This window comes from Clinocottus analis, unplaced genomic scaffold (assembly GCF_023055335.1).
Source record: "Clinocottus analis isolate CAN_PGR_092001 unplaced genomic scaffold, fCliAna1.0.p SCAF_2, whole genome shotgun sequence".
NCBI classification, from domain to species: Eukaryota; Metazoa; Chordata; class Actinopteri; order Perciformes; family Cottidae; genus Clinocottus; species Clinocottus analis.
The window spans coordinates 6,231,693-6,252,359 of record NW_027175931.1 but is presented as its reverse complement, the minus strand read 5'-3'; the positions used below and the strand labels follow the sequence as shown (position 1 = coordinate 6,252,359).

General features: G+C 41.7%; 1 protein-coding gene across 2 annotated transcripts in view; it reads left to right on the top strand.

Annotated features, from left to right (window-relative positions):
- dscamb (Down syndrome cell adhesion molecule b) overlaps positions 1-20,411 on the top strand; it is a 109,124-nt gene extending 88,713 nt beyond the window's left edge. The window contains exons 15-33 of one of the 2 annotated variants that reach the window (XM_068584497.1): positions 18-185; positions 1,010-1,080; positions 1,633-1,876; positions 2,804-2,950; positions 3,927-4,082; positions 4,458-4,591; positions 4,777-4,930; positions 5,277-5,394; positions 5,518-5,684; positions 6,375-6,473; positions 7,961-8,149; positions 8,626-8,916; positions 10,412-10,588; positions 10,950-10,980; positions 11,226-11,341; positions 11,487-11,636; positions 13,548-13,748; positions 13,908-14,210; positions 19,001-20,411. In XM_068584497.1, the coding sequence (XP_068440598.1) occupies positions 18-185; positions 1,010-1,080; positions 1,633-1,876; positions 2,804-2,950; positions 3,927-4,082; positions 4,458-4,591; positions 4,777-4,930; positions 5,277-5,394; positions 5,518-5,684; positions 6,375-6,473; positions 7,961-8,149; positions 8,626-8,916; positions 10,412-10,588; positions 10,950-10,980; positions 11,226-11,341; positions 11,487-11,636; positions 13,548-13,748; positions 13,908-14,210; positions 19,001-19,536 (3,452 nt within the window). In that variant the 3' untranslated portion in view covers positions 19,537-20,411. Of the gene's footprint in view, positions 1-17; positions 186-1,009; positions 1,081-1,632; positions 1,877-2,803; positions 2,951-3,926; positions 4,083-4,457; positions 4,592-4,776; positions 4,931-5,276; positions 5,395-5,517; positions 5,685-6,374; positions 6,474-7,960; positions 8,150-8,625; positions 8,917-10,411; positions 10,589-10,949; positions 10,981-11,225; positions 11,342-11,486; positions 11,652-13,547; positions 13,749-13,907; positions 14,211-19,000 lie in introns of both variants that reach the window. The other variant, XM_068584496.1, reaches the window with a different exon arrangement.
- The last annotated feature ends 256 nt before the right edge of the window (positions 20,412-20,667 follow it).

Sequence of the window (20,667 nt, the reverse complement as noted above, 5' to 3'; positions counted from 1 at the left end):
CCGTCTGTTTGTTCTAGCGTCATGGCTATCAGCACAGGTCACCAAAGATGTGTCACCGCAGCTCAACCAGGCCACGATTATTGACCTCCACCCTTCGTCCACTTACAACATCCGCATGGTCGCCAAGAACATCATCGGCAACAGCAACCCCAGCAACGAGCTCACCATCACCACCGATGAAGCAGGTAACCCTGAGTCACGTCGCATTTCACATGCATTTTGAACACAAAGTTCACAGCAATAATAGAATTGTTACTGAAAAGCATCTGAACATTGCAAACAGAATGGAAGTGAGCAGTCTAAGTAAAGTACTGCTGAAATTGCTTTCCCGAGAACATTAGATGAAACTTTCTCCACATCACACTCTTGTTAAATTGTTAATTTGGCTATTATGAACTTTACACTGTCACTAAGATTAATTTTAACACTAATCATTTTGACTCCGCTCTGTAGAGAATTGACACTTCGTCCGAATGCTGGTTTGGACTGAAACTGCTCATCTTTAGTGTCTATTTCTTCCTCTTGGCCCTCAAACCTGTTGAGTCATCTTTCACATAATTATTTTATGGTTGTTGGAATTGGAGGCCATCAACTTTTATACGTGGGGAAACAGATCAGTTCACTGTTGCTTTTAGTCGGCTCTATCAGTGTTCACTTACCTTCTATTGCCTATAATGATCCCCCGCAGGCATAGTAGCACATTAAAATGCCCCATTTTACTCGATTCATTGCTAAAACAAAGTCATAAACTTCGAATTAAATAAAACATGTATCATTTTTTACATTATTTTAAAGGTTAAAGTTGATGGCGTTTTTTTGATTATCATTAAGTTGAGGTGGAAACTGCAAGGTACATGAACGAGCAAGTGCACCAAAAGTAATACATTCTCAATTCAACAGCACCATCTAGTGGAGGAGAACGGGACAAAAGGGGACTTGTTCTGTCAGTGGTGTCTCTTCCATTGTGAATACAAGCATGCAGTCATAATGAATGATTTATTATGTGCAGCTCCTGACGGCCCACCACAGGATGTCCTTCTGGAGCCCACCTCCCCACAGAGCATCAAAGTTTCCTGGAGGGTAAAGTCCAAACTTTGTGTGTATTGCTGATGAGCTGTTGCACTGGAATACATATTATGAATTAAACATTAAAGGGTCGAAAAACACAAACAAAATTTTTTGTTTCTCTCTGCAAAGATCAGGAGCTACAAAAACTGCTGTTTTGTATATTTTATTATTTTATTTTGACCCCTTATAGGCTGGCAACCACTTTGCGAAGGTTAATCAAGGTCTGAATAAACAATAAACAATAAACAAATAAACATTAATAGAGTAGCTTAACATTCTGTATATGGTTGAAGACAAGCTAGCATTAGAAGGAGCAATAGTGACCAATAACATTCGTGAACAAGTAGATGTCAGGGTTTCTTAACATGTAGTAGTTTAAAGATAATTAGTTGGTCATGGTTGTTTATGAATACATGAAATCAACAGAAGATGATTATTAATATTTAATATGCAACCAATCAAGTCAAGCTGCAATAATTTGCACAAACATTCTTCTAGTTCGTGTTAGTGTCTCTACAGCTTGTGTACTACTTACCGTTTCCTCTCGTCCTTATCGTCTTGCAGCCTCCCCAGAGGCACCTGCAGAACGGTGTGATCCGCGGCTTCCAGGTGGGCTTCAGGGAGTACAGCCCGGGTGGCAGCCACCAGTTCACCATCATCAGCCTGGACACCACAGGAGACACCACAGAGAGCATCTTGCTGGACAACCTGAAGAAGTTCACTCAGTACAGCGTGGTGGTGCAGGCTGCTAACAGGGCTGGCACCGGGCCTTCGTCTCAGCAAGTCGTCACCAAAACCCTGGAGGATGGTAAGGAGGGGGTGCGTGGGTGGATCTGATGTGTTATATATGTGTGACTGTCCATGTGTCCAAAACAACAAGTCTCTATTAAGGATCTTCTAATATACATTATTTTTCATCTATACTTTATTATTGTATAAACTACTTGCTGTTTGACTTGTTATTTCTCACCACATCTCTGTTAAATAGCATTTAACATTCTTATTATTAGATGCAATGGCTCTCAAAAAATCTCTAACATATTCTTGTGGCAAGACTTCCCTCTACTGGACATTTGTAGAATTACATCAGACAAACAGATTTTGGTGGAATCGTCTCTGCTAAAAATGGAAACGTCGGCGGATTTTACAAAATATAGTGTAATTTCTTTTTCTTTTTTTTTGTCATAGAAAATATCTATTTATATCCTTTATTCATAATAAAAGGATGAATCCTTTTCTCCTAATTTCTCTGCTTCACAAAAATACAAAACGTTTTTAACATACTGAACACTGTTACATCAATAATGTGGTGCTCATATTTAGCATTTTAATAACATTATATCTAATTATTAAGATTTTTTCACTCACAATAAACACCAGGGAGTTTGGGGATGCGGTTGTCAATATTTATGACATTTGAAAACAACTAAAAAACTATTTTAGAATTTACCATCCATAGTCATTAATGTCTCCTCTGGTTATTATACAAGTTTCTTCTCTAAATAAAGAAAACAAGGATGAAAGTGTTGTTTTATTGTTAGACGTAGAACAAAAATTATTTATGTACCCAAACAGGTGTTTGAGATGTAATATTTAGTGTCAGCGGTTCATTTTTAAACTAATATGTTGAACTCAATGAATTGCCTAAATGAGCGTACCCGCTCTGAGAGTCACTTAGATTGCCGCTCCAATCTGCCTTCATTAAGCCTCCTGCACCCCCTCATGTCTCTCATAGTGCCGTCCCGGTCTCCTGAAAACGTCCTGGCCGTGGCAAAGTCCCCAGAGGTCATCTCGCTCTCCTGGATGCCTCTACCCAGAGAGACTCTCAATGGAAACCTGCAGGGATACCGAGTCATCTACTGGGCCAACCTGCCTGACGGAGGTATGACCATCACCCACCCACACAATGATAGGATTTATTAATCGATGCAGTTCACTTGCCATTCAAGGCCATTGTTTACCTCAGCTGATTTATCAATAATTCATGTTTGCCATTGCCGATGCTTGTCACTGTTGGTCCACTAGGGGGTGCTGTTGTGTTGTTGATAATACTGTAATATGCTGTTGTGAGAGGTGGTGTGTTCCTTATATAAATTAGCACAATTTTTAGAACCATTTTTAGCACAATTTTTAGCATTTTTAGAACAGTTATTTGCTGATAAATGACCAACAGAAGTTGATCTCAGAGGAGCAATTGTAGCACATTCTAATGTTTGTCTGACCATAATTTTTTCAAAGTTTGATTGTAATTTCCACCAATTTATTTGCACGTACAATATAGATTTTTTGATTTACATTTTAGTCTACATATTTGATGATCAACATCAGATTTTTCAGAAGGTGCCGCATGACAGTATAAGATGGTGCTGAAGAACAGTGGAAATAGAAAGTCTGCATTGCATAGGGGGGATATTTTGTGGTTCTTCCTGTATTTTTCCTGTAAATGTTGAACGGGCTGTAAAGCAACAAACCGACCCTGCAGTCTGGCTGGTCTCCATCAATAATTCACAATGCAATAACTCAGTGAGGCCCATTGCCTCAGCACTGAGTGACAGGACATAAGGGACTTATGAGAAGAGGAGAGAAAAATCAGAGCAGTTATGAAAAAAGTAAAATCCTGTAATATCTGCATTTAAATTGTTGTTGTACTTCATTTGTACATTAATTAACTCAGGGGTGTTAAGTAAAAGTTTATTTATTTTATTGCAGGTAGCTAATATTCAGATAATGTTTGAACACTGAATTAACTGGTGTTGATAGTAGTTTTCATAATAACCACACTTAGTAGCAGCATACCACTAGAGTGTGTACCAACTGTGATACCCACTCTTATAAATGTGTCTCCTATCCTGTGTCAGAACTGGGAGAAATCAGGAATGTGACCACTAATCAGCCGTCTCTGGAGCTGGACGGATTGGAGAAGTACACCAACTACAGCATCCAGGTCTTAGCCTTCACCAACGCTGGAGATGGCGTTCGTAGTGAACAGATCTACGTCCGCACTAAAGAGGATGGTATGACACATAATAGAATGGAAACAACACACTCAACCCAAAAATAAACCCAAGGTCTTACTTGTGAATCATGTTTGAGTTCAACTCAAAAACCTGAAGCACAAAAACAATAGAATAAAGTCAATGTAACATGGTGCTGTTTAGTAGAAGAATTTGTTTTAACCGCTTATAACACAAACTCAAGACTTTCTGAGAGTATAAAGCAAACCAGGGGTATTTAATCTGCTTATGCTTTACAGTGATAATACATCAAACGCTGTATTTCATTGGGATTTATACGTATACGAATACGGTGTATTAAAACTACACATGCATGCATATTCAGTATGTTTGTCTTGGCTCTTCTTAGCCCAACACTGTTCTCCTCTTCCCCAGTTCCTGGTCCTCCAGCAGGCGTTAAGGCTGCAGCCTCCAGCAGCTCAGTGGTGTTCGTCTCCTGGCTTCCTCCCCTCAAACTCAACGGCATCATCAGGAAATACATTGTCTTCTGCTCTAACCTGCATCCGATGGTATTAGCATTTGTTTACCAAAAGATATTCAGTAATCTTTTTTTATATTTCAGTTAATATTTGCTTGTCCAGGGATCTGTAGTTTATGGAAAGTCAACATCTGTTAGCAAATGGCATTTTATTTAGACTTCCATGCTGCTGCCCAATGATATCATCAATCTCTCCTCTCTCCTCCGTTTTTACAGGTGATGAGCGAGTTTGAGGCGTCTCCGGATGCTTATTTCTACAGGATCCCCAATCTGGCTCGAAACAGGCAGTACAGTATCTGGGTGGTGGCCGTGACGGCTGCTGGTCACGGCAACAACAGTGAGAAGATCACCGTGGAGCCTCTAGCCAAAGGTACAGCCCTCCAACGAAGCCGGCATTCATGTTGTTGAGACATACAGTCAATGTCATTAAAAGCATCATTCATAATAAGTAGAGCATTTTTTGTAATCGATTTGTGTAAAATGTTTTTGCTATAAATGTTTTCTTGTGTGAAACATCTAAGTTATTCAGTAACATACTTAAAAGGGATGTTTATTGTCACTGGAATGTTTTTATGAAGGTATAAACACAAAATTCAGCAGTGAACATATAATGATATCAAGTTATCTTTTCGGCAACAATAACCAGATCCCTATTATACATTTTATGAGTGCTATTTTCTGGACAACAAAGTTATGTGTGTGTTTGTGTGGTTTAGCTCCAGCCAGGATTCTGACCTTCAATGGGACAGTGACCACTCCCTGGATGAAGGACATTGTTTTGCCGTGCAAGGCTGTGGGTGATCCTCCTCCCACCATCAAGTGGCTTAAGGGGAAGTAAGTCGCACACAAACAATCGCGTCGTGCAGCTCAGCAGAGATATTAAACAACGTAGCTGCTTCTTATCGTGTGACATCGGGAGACATGAAAGTAATGAGCACTGCTCCCGTCTGTCTCCAGCACCAATGGAACTCCCACACCTGTCCTTGTGGATGGCCGTCGTAGTGTCCATGGCAACGGCAGCTTCATCATCCGCACGGTGAAAGCAGAGGATTCTGGGAACTACAGCTGTGTGGCCAGCAACAACTGGGGCTCAGATGAGATCACACTCAACCTGCAGGTCCAAGGCAAGTAGTCTTAGAGCACACATTCGGGCCATAATGTTGCATCAGCTGACATTTTGACAGGATCGGGTTTCGTTCCAACATTCAAGGGACAAATACGGAGCGGAGAGTCCGTCGGTTTTCCTCGAGGAGGTTTTAAAGCGTCAAACACATCATTCTCTGCGTTCTGGTTAATTTTTCTGCATCAGTTTATGGTGGAAATGTCTTTATTTATTTCAGGGAAAACACCCAATTCAGGCAATAAAAGAGAATTTAACATAACATCATTAAGTGGTCATGGATAAGTTGCAATATTTCAAGAAAAACTTAAATATTACAAGAATAAGGTAGGAAGTTAAGTTCTGTCAGAACTGTCCTGATAAGGACAATGTCTTCATCATTACCAGGCATAAATCTGAAGTTGCTGGATATTGGTCCCATCGCAAATTTGATGTTCTTGGGCTTTGAACTTGAACAGCTGTTCGGTTATATAATATTTCTTTGCCGTCTAGATCTCCAAGTATAAAGGTTTTCTACCCTTCTAACTTTCATGTAGTTCCTTAAATCTGAGGTGACAAGAAACCAAAAGAAACTGAACAAAACCTCCACAATTAGTCGTCGCTCTGCCTCGTCCAGGAGTGTGTCCCAACACTGAAAGACACGCGGCAGCTCAATGCCAATACTAACCACGCGGTTAACTTTGTTTGTCCTCAGTCCCTCCTGACCAGCCGCGCCTCACAGTTACCAAGACTACCACCACATCAATCACACTGTCATGGATACCTGGAGACAACGGAGGGAGCTCCATCAGAGGTGAGAGCGACACAGCGGCACACACACATACACACACACACTCACATGCACACACACGCAGACATAAAATGTATCTGAAACAGGGCAATGGACAGTATCATCACAACGAGCTACTTGCCAACCTTAATGTGCACATACACAAATGTGCTTTAATTAAATGCATTATCCGTTATATGAAAAGAATCACCTCCCTTCAGCTTTGTATGATAACCAATGTCACCTCCTCCTTTACTCTGGTCTAACATCCCTGTTCTCATTATTTGGTGGTTCGGCCTGAATACTCGGGTCCTAAAAGGTAGATTAAAAAGCAGCGGGGAAGATTAGGTCCGTTTAAGTGAGAGATTAAAGCGCTCCATCTTAAGGAAAGCGCAATCATAGAGAGGCTATTTGTGGTGATTCATCATTGCTCCTCATCATCTGCTCCCATCTTTAGAGTTGCAGTCGCTATCAAAGTTGTTCATGATGCCTTCCTTGTGATATTTGTTATTGCTTCTCTGCTCGCAGCGTCATCCATCAACAAAATACACACACCGACGCAAACGATTGGCGCAACTTTTGTCCCGATACTACAATCATGATGCTGTGAAGATGAATCTAAATAATCTCTGACTTTTAATTTAGTGGCACCAACAAACAGGTCCAGACTGTCCACATAGTCAACGCTTATTTACAAACTTAATTGTGTCATATTTATTCATGTTCGCAGCTGTAAAAGATTCCACAAGTTAGTCATATAGACTTAATCTTGAGAATGCATTTCAACAATTAAGTGCTGTTACTTGCTTAATGTACTGATTAGAGGAATCCATGGTTGTTTTTTTTTCAGACATGTTCATGCTACTCTTACATATTATTCAGGTCAAATAGAATAAATACATAGAAAAAATACATTTCCAGTCATTATTACCACTCGGATATTGGTAAGAAGAGTATTTACAGCTGCTCATGTTAAGTCTTGATGTAGTCTTTTTTTTAAAAAAAATCAAGACTGAATATGAGCAGCTGTATCTGAGATGGAGAAGGGCCAATGTGTAGAGGATGTTTAATTTAATCAGATAAAGTGTATTTGTCATACACAGTACAACATGTAGTGAAAGTATGTTGTGCCTGCATGTAGTTCCAGAAATCAATTAACAAAAAGAAACAATACAGAAGTATTTTTCAGAGAAGTGAAACTTAATAGAAAAAAGCCTCCATCCTCCATCCTTCATCGTCCACCCAACACTTTAATATCCTTGTGAATTACTGCTTCACAAAACTACACACACATGTGGCTGCAGACTTTTAGTTGATTTTCCCCTCTCTTTGGTCTTCAAACTAAATGTTTTCTTTCATCCACTAACAATTAAATGGTGCATTCATATCAGGATTTTTACAGGGGTGATAGTAAAACACCTACAAGACAAGACTTATTATTTATTATTATTATTTATTATTTATTGATGTGTACATCGATTTTCCTGTAACTTTCAAATCTTCTGTCCCAGGTTACATCCTGCAGTACTCGGAGGACAACAGTGAGCAGTGGGGCAGTTTTCCCATCAGCCCCAGTGAACGCTCGTACCGTCTGGAGAACTTGAAGTGCGGCACCTGGTACAAATTCACCCTGACGGCCCAGAATGCAGTGGGGCCAGGGCGCATCAGTGAGATAATTGAAGCTAAGACCCATGGGAAAGGTAGGGAACGAAATGTGTCTGCTGCATTTCTTTTAGTTTTTCTGTCTCAGTGCAGTAATAAATTAGGTTGTGTAAGATGATTCATTCATGGGACTCATGTTCCCAAAGCTATATTGTGAATGTCTCTAATAACTCCAGAGGTAGAAAGAATAAAAGCAGGTAATTTTCTTTTCTCAGACACTGAAATTTGATGGCATGACACGATTTTGTTTTCATTGATCATAAAAACTCAAAACTCCCATAAAACACACTAAATAGTGTCAAATTCCACCGGTAAAAGTGATTATACTCCTCTATAACTCACGTTCCTTCGGGCTGGTTGACTGGTATTCATTTATTATTTGACTTTCTTTATGAAAAAGTTCATCTTGGTCGACTGGCAGACATTCAGCCACACTGTTATGTTAAACTGTGAAAGTTGATCTTTTATTTTGTTAAAGTTGCAGCTTCACCTGTTCTGTCTATCTTCTCCTCAGAGCCACAGTTTGCCAAAGACCATGAACTCTTCACCAGCATTAACTCCACCAGGGCGCGGCTCAACCTGGTCGGCTGGAACAACGGCGGCTGTCCGATCACCTCCTTCATACTGGAGTACAGAGCGGTGGACTCGGCCACCTGGACCACTGCCCAGCGCACATCGCTGACCAAGAGCTACATCCTGTACGACCTGCAGGAGGCGACCTGGTACGAACTGCAGATGAAGGTCACCAACAGCGCCGGCTCAGCAGAAAAGAGGATCACCTTTGCTACTCTTAATGCTGACGGGGGTGAGTTTGGATTAAACAGATTGTCGCAGAGTTGCACAGATAGCGAGGATCATTGGATCAGGATGGAATGGAAGTGTAAGTAGCAACCCAGTGGTAATTTAGGAACATTTAAAAAGTCTCTCCAAACTGTTTAATTTGGTGAAAGGCGTCAGTCTAGTTATTTTATTCTTAACATTAATGATATGGAACCAGTATAAAAGCCAACTAAAAGAGTTTGGACGGCAGCCTTTTTCTTCTTCTTAATGTGTAATCAGATCTTATCTGAGTGTTACAGTGGCTCTCTAACAAAGTTTGGGAGCAAAGCACCGCTCTGTTTCACATCAACACCCAATCAGAAGACGAAGAAATAAGACCAAAGCTACTCTCTTTTTTGAAATCACTACAAAACCAGTTAAAACAGTGCATCACCCTTCAGTGTTGGGGACAGCTTTTTTTTCGGCATGAAGTGCCACTCTGCAGTTCTGCTACAGTATGTGTTTTTAAGAGTTTATGTGATTTTTTGTCAGCCTTTGTGCAAATTGACAGGTATTCAGACGACTGGGCTGAGAAAGAAAACAGGGACGGTCTTCAGATTCTCTGCGGGCTACGGACGGTGTAGCTTTATTTGCTTTGGGCTACAGATTGTGTCAGTCATGCACAAAGGAAGTGTTTAAGCCGCAAGGAAGGATAGTAGATGATGAGAGCTCTGTGGTACACTCCAGACTATTCATTAATTTCCCTTGAAGGGTTTTGCCGAGACGTGTTAGCTGCCTGTCAGGATGTTACGTGTGAGTGGATGTGCTTTTGCTATTGTCAGTGTGACAGTGGGTCTATAGCTCAGCTCAGCAGACTAAAAGCTCATATTCAGTCTCCCACAAACTGAAAACTATAAAAGCGTCATGTTGTCCCCGTCATGTTGCCTTGGCCAATTTTCAGTGAACATCTTAAATAAGGTAATCATTGATGATTAGAGCCCTCTGCATGAATACATATAATGAAAATTCACCACGATCAACTTATTGTGAGTGTTTTTTTTATTGTGATCTGTGAGCAAACAATATAATCAAACAATATCCATAAAGCAGCGGTGAGTGTGACTCCACCGACCAATCTCGGTTTGCATGTGTGTGTGTTTATCTGTCTATATGTGGACCAGCCAGAATTGCTTTTTGAGATGCATAGATCAGCTAGAAGAGATGCAGCTTAAGGGATTTGTATTGTTTGGAGTGCACAGATTACAACAACGCGCATTAAAATCCTACATGTGGAAAATCAATACAAAAAGTTTAATTCTTTTCCATTTTTCATTTCTATAATCTTTGATTATGTTAAAAGAAACAGATTTGTCTAACCCTTTACTGAAAGGCATCACTGTTTTTCAATATTGTTATTTCTAAAAAATGAACAACCCAGATTGGTTCTGAACAAATGTTTCACATAAACGGAGGAACATGAAGAAAAGGCTCTTGATGTCCATCTAATTCCTCGTAAATGTCTGAATGTCTTTATTTCTCAGGTACCATCCCTCCCCTGCTGAAAACAGGAGATCCCATCTCAGACAACATGTCCGGCAGCGGAGGTCTGAAGATGGTGGTGACCATCACCTCTGTTCTCGTGGTGGCCGTGCTGGTCTTCATCATGCTCATGGTGCTAAAGAGGAGGAGGAGGGAGCAGAGGCTCAAGAGACTCAGAGGTGGGTTGATCAAACCTCCTAATGCTTAATACCGAGTCTGGATAACAAGAAACAACTACACGTTGTTGAGTCCCCGAGCACATGCGCATACCTGTTACATACATGTTGAATTGCCAACACACGTCCAGTCTATGTACTCAAGTGTATTACAGTCAAACTGTGTCAAACTAAAAGTGAGGCTAAACTTGTCTCTTCAGGACAACCATTTTAATTAATTTGGATTTTTCTGACTCTTGAACAATGCCGTCGTTGCCTTTTTCTAAGTGGAATTATCAGTGATTGTACCTTAAGTCCACGGCAATAGCTTATAAACTAGGACGCTGCTATTATGGTATTAACGAGCTCTTTGCTGACTTCACAGATGCCAAAAGCCTGGCAGAAATGCTGATGAGGTATGTATGCTTAATTTTAATTTATGCCTGCTGTTTTCCTTTAAGCAGCGACCATAAATCACAATGTAGACCGGAGTTACAGTACCTATCAGTAAAAATCTAATATATTACACTCAGGATATGGGGTCCCTCGTGCCTTCTTGCAGCTACTTATCAACTTAAATGGAATTGAATTAGCATTTCTGCGATACAATGCAAAACCACGCAGCTGAAAAGTAATGACATTTTCTCATTTGTCTGCTCAGTAAGAACACACGGACTCCAGACACAGTGAACAAGCAGCAGCAGACACTCAGAATGCACATCGACATCCCCAGAGCCCAGCTCCTCATCGAGGAGAGGGACACCATGGAGACAATCGGTAAGACACTCAAAGTGTCTCGGAGACCTTTTACCCTTCAGTCACCATATCCATTACACATATGACTGACTATTTATTTTCCTGCTTTGCTTCCTTTTCATCCCTTCCTGCCTCTCCCCTCTTCTCCTGTTTTTCCCTCTCTTAGATGACAGGTCCACCGTCCTGTTGACAGACAATGACTTCGGAGAGACGAATAAGCAAAAGTCCTCCACGGTGACCCACACAGTCCACTACCAGTCTCTGTCCCAAGCCACTGGACCACTGGTTGACGTGTCCGATGCCAGGCCCGGAACCAGTGAGTCCCACCACCGTCAGTGCTCAACATTTATTTCCTTTTACTACTAATACGAATACTAGTCGTGTGTTACTAACAATAATATAATGTTGTAAAAGTGTCTTTGTATTTGTTCACTCGAATCGAGAACCGCTGACTCTACATAGTTTTATTTTCATAGATGGATGTCTTTAAAATAAATTTGAAACACTGGTGAACACTGGTACGAGCATTTCATTGCACATTCATCTCAGTTACATGCGAGGCAAACCGCCTTTCCACCTTGTCTTAGCTTACCCGTAGACTGCCTTCATGCAGCATGTGAGCCGCCTTCCTGCAGTGAGATTACAAAGACATAGCAGCCGTGCTGCAGAGCGGCCTCTGGGCTTCTGGTGTTTGAGCTCCGCTGAAGCAGAACAGATGAAGAGTAGCGATCTCCCCGCCTCTTCTTGACATGTCCTCACCTGATTGCCGACCTCCAACTGGCCAGTCGGGTCCTGAGTGCGCACATGCACACTCACACAAACACGCACACACTTAGATTAATGGTGCACTGAAATTATTTTGTGCAGTCGGTTTAGAAATAGGCCAATAGACATACTATTTCTAATATGCACTTCTGTAATAGTTTTAGTACACAGAGACATGCAGGATATTTTGGGCTAATTTAATGGTTTGTGTCTAATTTTACAGTAAAGTTTCCAACAGAAGCACAAAATATCAGTTCAACAATCTGCTATATTTCACAGCATGCTATTTGAGTTTATATCTGCCATCACCAACAGTATGTCCACATCTGTATTACACACACACACACACACACACGTGGAAAAGTATGATATAAACACATACACAGGGACATAAAGGGCAAATAATAATATCATACACACATGCAGTTAAACGTTAGCATGATCGTATGATTGGTTCGTTTAGGCTGGTCAGTGGGGCGTGAACCCAGTTTGCTGACTCATCTCCTTTTTTTCTCTTCCTGCTGTTGGCCAAACACCTCCATCACTTCATCCTTTCATTCTCTCGCTGATAGGATTACTGTCTGACCTACTACAATTACCAGCACCATTCTTCTCTGCACAGATCCAAGCCAGGCCTTTTCTAAAGGGTCTGATTTTCTAAAGGGTCTCACTCTGATTTTGGCCCAGCGGTGCACAGAGCAGTAGCCAGTCTGGGTCGGGCTGAATGTGATACTATTTATATGTCTATATGGAGACAGTGAGAGCTTAAGATGGATGATAATGTCATTCCAGGGAGCTGTGGGATGGTAATGTTCTTTGTTCACTGAAGGAGTGAACTGTAGATTTGTACCACAGCACAGCAGAAAAAAACATATATTTACCTTCTTGTTCAAGCTATGAATCATTTCTGGTTACTGATGAGCCACATCATAACAGCTGTTTGCATATGATCCAAAATAGAGTTAACTTTGTCTTTCAACTTAAGGTGGGCAGATTCCTAGATTAGGCCCCCAGCTACTGGAAGACAAATTGTGTTTGTTTGTTTGTTTGATGCCACTCCTAAAGATGTCCTTTTTATTCTGTGCAATGAAGACAGGCATATTTTATTCCTATTTCAAAATAAAACACTCTCCCAGAGACTAACTTAATTCTCATGATGAGATTTTGAAGAACGATTTTGAAGGAAAGCAATTTAAACTATCCAATCCCGGGTGCACATTGACTCATTGACTCATGCTTATGAATGTAGTAATGATTTACTGTTTAATTCAAGCACTAAAAATCTATTTATTCATATAATAAAAGTTCTCAGACTTCAATTCTGATCTAGATCCCATACAAACAGAGTCATTTCAAATAGTAAAAAACGCGAGTTAATGTTGTGTCATAGGACTTAGAGCGATATATAGTAGCTGTTATTAGCTCTGTTCACCCACAATTCATCCTGTTTTCTCCTCGCCAGATCCCACTGCCAGACGCACTGCCAAAGCTGGTCCTGTCGCGGCACGGAGCCGCTACGCCAGCCAGTGGACCCTGAACCGGCCGCACCCCACCAGCTCCTCACACACCCTCACCACTGACTGGAGACTCCCTACGCCTCGCGCCACCGGATCTGTGGACAAGGAGAGCGACAGCTACAGTGTCAGCCCCTCACAGGATACAGGTAGAGTAGAGCAGGGTGTCCGCCACAACTTTCCTGGATATATATTATATATATATATAATTACATATTGAAACACCATAGGAATAAAGTTACCTTTCAGCTGAATCTTAACGTGCTAATTCCACTTGTGCATCATGACGTGCTCGTCCGTTTCCTCAGATCGTGCACGGAGCAGCATGGTATCAACCGAGAGCGCGTCCTCCACCTACGAGGAGTTGGCCAGAGCCTACGAGCACGCCAAGATGGAAGAGCAGCTCCGCCACGCCAAGTTCACCATCACCGAGTGCTTCATCTCCGACACCTCATCCGAACAGATGACAGCAGGGACCAACGACTATACTGACAGCATGACCTCCAGCACGCCGTCTGAGTCGGGCATCTGCCGCTTTACCGCTTCACCGCCCAAACCTCAGGATGTCAGCCGGGTCATGACCATGGCCGTGCCCAAGGCACACAGACCTGGTGAGGGAGTGGAGTTTACCGCACGACTCATTCGACCGTGTGTTTCTTCGACAATCATTGAGCCCCTTTTCATTCCAACACTACGTAGAAAATAAGTTCATGTTTACTTTCTACAGCAAATCAGTCGGTCAAAGGTCTATTTGCCTTCACTCACAGCTCTCTCACTTGTGTTGTTCGATCAGGAGTTGGAGGTTCGAGATAGAAATCAATACATTAGTCCTCAAGTGCATCCTTTTGAGTTTTAACATTACTGAAAAATTAACACAGGGGGCACTCGGAAAGTGTTTTTCTTTCAATAATTTATGAGCCATTTATGAGACTTTCCGTTTATTTTCTCTCGTGTCACACAGTCTCTTTGTTTCAAGCTCAGGTTGTAAGAAACAGTTTAGTAGACACTGTTGATGGCCGCCGCCATGGACAGCTTTTATTTTAATTGAATCTGTTTTCAATCCCGCTGTGCATCTCATTAGTCTTCAGACTGCTGTTGCATACGGTGTAGTCACATTAAAGCATTACACATTACACAAGGATCCCAGTGGAAGTGTTACAGCTTTTTTCTAGGCCTTCTGTGGGTGTAGCTCCTTGTTCTCCAACGTTTAGAGCCTTATCACAGTTAGCAAGCGCGTCACACATCATGAGCAAGAATTATGAGATTCAGTTCTTCCAAAAGCACCCCGGGGATTCCTTTTTATTGTAAGAAAACAGAGAACTTTTTTTTGCCAGTAAATGTTGTTACTTTTAAAGTACATGAAGGCTCTGTCTCCAAAGTATTTTATTACATCTGCAGCTTGAGGAAAAACCGCAGTGCTGTTCTCCACTTCTAGTCTCACCTGACGTGACCCTCTGCTCCTCCGGGTAGCCCTGCAGATCAATTACTTTAAGTTCTGGCAGAACCAACGCGCCTAAAGAGCTGCAGACCACACACACAGAAGCACAGACATTCAGAGAGACGGACACATGTACACAGCTCATTCATCATCGCGTCTGCTGTCATGTCATTGTGTGTCTGGGGTCCCCGATAATTAGCGTTGTTGGCGGTGTCTCGTCCAAGGAGCAGAAATATAGGTGTGTGTGTGTGTGTGTGTGTGTGTGTGTGTGTGTGTGTGTGTGTGTGTGTGTACACAATACACAAGGGTCGAGGCCATCAGATCTGCTGCTTAAGTTTCAGGCCTCATTATGTTGTGAAAGTTTGCGCACGGGACATCAGACTCGTATCGCAAGTTCACTGGGAAGCGAGAGGGCAACTAAAGGCCATCTGTCAACCGTATCTGACGCTATTGTCACTCGGTACAAAACACCACTTAAGCGCCACAGTGGAGTTCAGTGTAACACCAGACACTTAGGCTGGTGTGGCATCGCAGAGTGCTCTGGTACTCTGGTGTCAGTTACTTTGGGGAAACGTTATAGGCAAAAGAATCAAGCTGCGTTGCCTCTAGTTTCCTCGACTGTTTTGACATTGCACGAAACCCATTAAATGCACTCACATAGAAAGTTCGCTTTCAGCAGGAAAGTTGAAGGCATATTTGTAATGTCGCGAGTGAGTCAGATATAAATGTGGAGTATATATTTTCATGACACTATTAGCGTTTTCAGCTTTTTTAGCTGTGTCAAATGTTATGTATTTCAGCTGACTGTACGGTCAATGAACTGTAAAACGATAGGATTGTGGTTTTCCGAGAGGCCTGCAGCAACTCTGACAATTCATAAGTACCGAGATACTGGAAGGGCCCGCTGGATTTACTCGTAATATTATAATCACAGGTTCTCAAGGGCTTAAGAGAGATTAAGCCTTTGTAAAAAAAAAAAGTTGTTCTGACTAATTGTTCATCTTTCCAGTGATAATTTGATCCTGCGTATGAAAAGGTTGAGAGTTTATTTCTTCTCAATGAATCTTGCCATGGTAAGACTAAATAACCAGTAATGTTGTGCCGATTAGTGACTATTGAACACCTCAAAACAGCGGGCATTGATTTTAGATAAGAAAACATTACCTATTTGATCCAACGGTCATGTAGAAATATTAAATGCAGCTTCAGGCCCAGACCAAAAGCAAAAGTATGAGTTAGACCATTACTTTCTTTGTTTTTTCTTACCTCGTTTATATAATTTAATCACTTTTTAACTCCATAATCTATCGTAGAAGTCAATGTTCTCTCCAAACTTGTCAATTCTAAGTAGAGTGTAATACAGTATTAATCTATTGTAACTCAGACCCAGTGTGGAGCAGTTTGATTGACAGCTGGTGAATGACCCAGCTTCAACCTCGTCTCTGTTACATCTGACCTGGACCGACCCCACCTCCACTCGGCACGGTCAAAAGCAGCTTCTCATTCGGCTTTCTCTCATCCCGTCTCCACGTGACCACCTGACAAACTTGTTATTATGAGAGTAACAGTTTATTTATTGGTGCTCTTCCTCTTCAGAGTCTCATCAGAGTAAATCCATGGGGTCTGTGTCCCATAACAGCTTGTTCCTCTCTGCACTTTGCTCATAAACTTTTACAGCTGTGCTGGTAATTACAGGGCTACAGGCAGCACTCTTCTTGTGATAGGCCTGTAAATATATGTTGTTGTGTTTATCTGAATGACGCACACACAAACAAGATAGAAATACGGGTCGGGGAATATTAAAACATCACTTGTCACAACCGTCCGGATTTATCTGAAGATGCAACAGGCAGTGAGGCAGATTAACGGCTTGGTGAGAATTGCTGTTAGGCGCCACATATTGTCCCATTACTGTACAATCTGCAATTTACTGGCTGATGAATTTTAAAACTACATTTCTAATGAGCTCCAGCAAGAACCACTTCAATCTATATTTAATTCAATTAACAATTCGAGCCATTCATCATCTTCGCTGGCACTAATAGGGCTTATTATAAAACACAGTAAATTATTCATTCTCCCCATGAACCCAGAAAGCCCTTCTCCAAGGTCACTTGTTGGAGGGGATCTGCAGACATGCGTGCGCGTACATACGGCATATACTCGCGTGGGCTGCGTCCGTGTGAGCCTGTCGGCACGTGTGGGCGAGAGAGAGCACGTGTTGAAAAGTGATTTTAGCGATGACTGGTACGCCTGTAAGCGCTTGTTGATCTCTGGTCCTCTGACAGACGAACACGAAGATGAACGTTTCCACCGCCGTGAAACAATACAAACAGATCCTCAGCTCAGATCTGGCAACCCAACACCCATTTGGGAGGCACTAATTTGTTCTGTTAAATATGTAATCCAATCAGCAAAAGGGATACAATAGCAGTATCGTGAACTCACCGAACCAAATTTGAGTAGTCTCTATATCTCGACCTTTTATCTAACGCTTCAAACAATTACTTAAAGATTGAAGAGACCGCTTATAATCGGGCTTTATCACTCAGTTAGGTTATGACATCTGACCTGCTTTATCGTGCTACAGGCGTTTTACAAGTTATTCTCATTCCTAATGAGACTCCAGTTCTTCCTCTCCTACAAAGCAACTAAACTTGCAGCAGAAGGTGTTTTATTCAACTAAATGAAAAAAAAAAGTATAAATAATACATACACACGATCCATCATTCAGCTTCTTCACATTAAGAAAATATAACTTAATAATTGCATATCCAGTCCCTGACAATAATAGCAAAGATAACTTGTAACATTGTTATGTTCAGCTCTGTATTACATTATGTTCTCCACATTTTTCCTGATAGCAACTATTAAATCAAATAGATTCACACTTGGTGGAACATCGGTATTACATTAAAATAATAGTTATGTGAATCATAATCGCAGAAGGGCCCGAGGTGAGCAAATGTAACAGTGTGACTGTGAGTTAAATATGGATTTTCAACTGGCTATGCAGTTAATTTAAACGGAGATGAAGGAGTAATACAAATGGAGTCTGTGGAGAAACTCAGACCTGGTGAGGAGCACACACTGTACACAGCGGGGGTCCAGAGAGTCTACGGGGCAAGACTCTCTAATTTGGCAAACAGCAACAGTGGAGGGGCAGGTGAGGCCTTTGTCATTTAAAAATATACTGTTCGATAATATGAAGTCCTCATTGTTTTACACAAATGGAACAAATTTGTGTTGTATGAGTTTTCAAAACTCCAAATGCCATGAGAGGGGAAAAAGAAAATCAACACATGATTTTTGTTTTGTAATTTAATATTTCACATAAATAGATTAAAGCTGCGCTAATCAATGTTTTTATACAGTATGAACAATTGATGACCTGTACATTTAACATGTGTCGCTTGTCTTGACAAACCGTGATAATAATAAGTTCTATCAGAAAGACACTTTCAGCTTATGGTTTTGGTTTTAAGACCCGCTTAACTTTCTGCTTTGTCTGCCACTACTCTCATCAGTGTGTTCAGCTAATTAGATTTTTTTTTTCAACACTGTAAGCACAGCACCTAACAGCAGACAGATACAGTTAGTGAATAGCTGGTGAACATGGTTGTGTATTTAGCAGCTAAAGAGGCCCATATTTCCCTCAGGAGTTGATGGATCCAAAAAAGGAGCTAAAAGGAGGCAGTCCTACATGTCTGCTGGATGTGTAAATAAGCAACCGTTTGCCAAAATGTTCCCCATTAAAACGATCTGTAGGGACCAATCATAGCCGTTCATTCTGGCTTAATAAGGTGACATCATTGTTGTCCCCAAGTGGCCAAAGGAATCAATCTACGCTGTCGTTAAGTATTTTCATTAGTGTCCGACCACACGACAGAATATCACTGTGCGTAGAGACTAACTGTAATTGAACTGAACCTCAATCGCCACCTGTTTGTGTCCTTCTCCCAGGAGGAGAGCTGGTTCACCTGCCGCCTTACCTCCGTATGGACTTCCTGTTGAATCGTGGCGTGCCACTGGCAGCTCGAGGTGGAGGGGTCAGCAGCAGCAGTGGCAGCAGCAGCAGTGGAGGAGGAGGAGGAGCGAGTGGAGCTGGTGCTGGTACTACAGGGGAGACAAGAGGAGCAGGAGGAGGTGGAGGAGGAGGAGGAGGAGGAGGAGGAGGAGCCATGGGCCAGACCTGCTTGGAACCACAGAGGAGCCGCACCCTGAAGAGGCCTCCTCCCATGGAGCCCACCCCCATGGAAGTGCCGTCGCCCAGGGAGGTGCAGCAGTGGCAGCCAGGAACTGCCTCCACCTTACCCCACAGGGATGTCCGGGAGAGGGGAGAGGCCCGGGGTGAGGTCCGGGCAGAGGCCCCCTCCTCGGGAGACCTAGCTCAAGCACAGGCTGCCAAGCTCAGCACTTCCCAGGAATCCCTGCTGGACTCCAGAGGACACCTGAAACAGAGCAACAACCCCTATGCCAAGTCCTACACTCTGGTATAACACTGGGACTCACACCGGACCGCTGCAGACGCACTGCAGGGGGGAGGACAAGAGACAGACGACAGGCCAAGATGGACAGTTTACCACAACAGAAATTGTTGTATATAGAGACGTTTCTGACATGCGTCTGAAGTGGATGCTTTTCTTTGAGTCTGTCTTTCTTTCTTTCACTCTTTTCTTTCTTTCCTCTCTCGCTCTTCTCTGTTGCTTTCACACGTTTCATTCTCTCACACCTTCGCTCCTCTTCTGATGAATTTTCTCTCACAGTTTTTATTTTCTACTTGAGTATTCTTTTATTCTAAAGTGAAAACATATGAGGATTGCCAAAATGATTTATTTAAAATTTGAGAAAGAGAAAAAAAATACTATTGAATTTATATTAAGGACAATTATAGTCATTATTATTATTACTATTATTATTATATAAAAACAGAAAATGTAAAAAAAAAAAAAAAAAGATTAAAAAAAACAAGAAGAAGAAGGGAAAGGGAGGAGGAGGAGGACTCTGCAGCACTCTGCAGGAGAACATTGCTTTCTTAATTTATTTTTATTTTATTGTCGCAGTGTGATGAAATCTGTGATTGGGTAACTGAGGGGGTTTTTAGCACTACAAGGAGCCAATAGAGGAGAAGAGGAGCGACGCCGGACACGACCGCCAATGCTGACCAACCGTAATGTTTTTCAACCTTTCTGACGACTGCATGGCGACTGATCAAATGACAATTAATAGGAATGGCTGGATATCCAAAAAAAAAGAGAATTTTTGTCACACTATGAAATTATACAATGTGAATATATATAAAGAGATCACTTTTATTTGTGGATATTATGGGGAAAATGATTTGGTTAATAAAGTCCTTAGTCATGTTTGCACACATCTGACTTTGATTCATGTTGGTCGAGCCAGACATCCATCCCTCTTCCTCTTCCTCTCGTCTTCCCTCCTGTCCTCCTGCTGCCATATGTCCCTCTCTCTATAACCCACGTTCTTTCCGTTGACACCTGTCATTTTCCAGAAAAATAGAGTTCCAGTAGGTAAGACTGGAAATGGACCATCCTCAAATCTAAGTCTCATAATTAACTGTTTCATTTGTCACGAGGAATTATACTAAAAACTGGCCTGTGATTAAT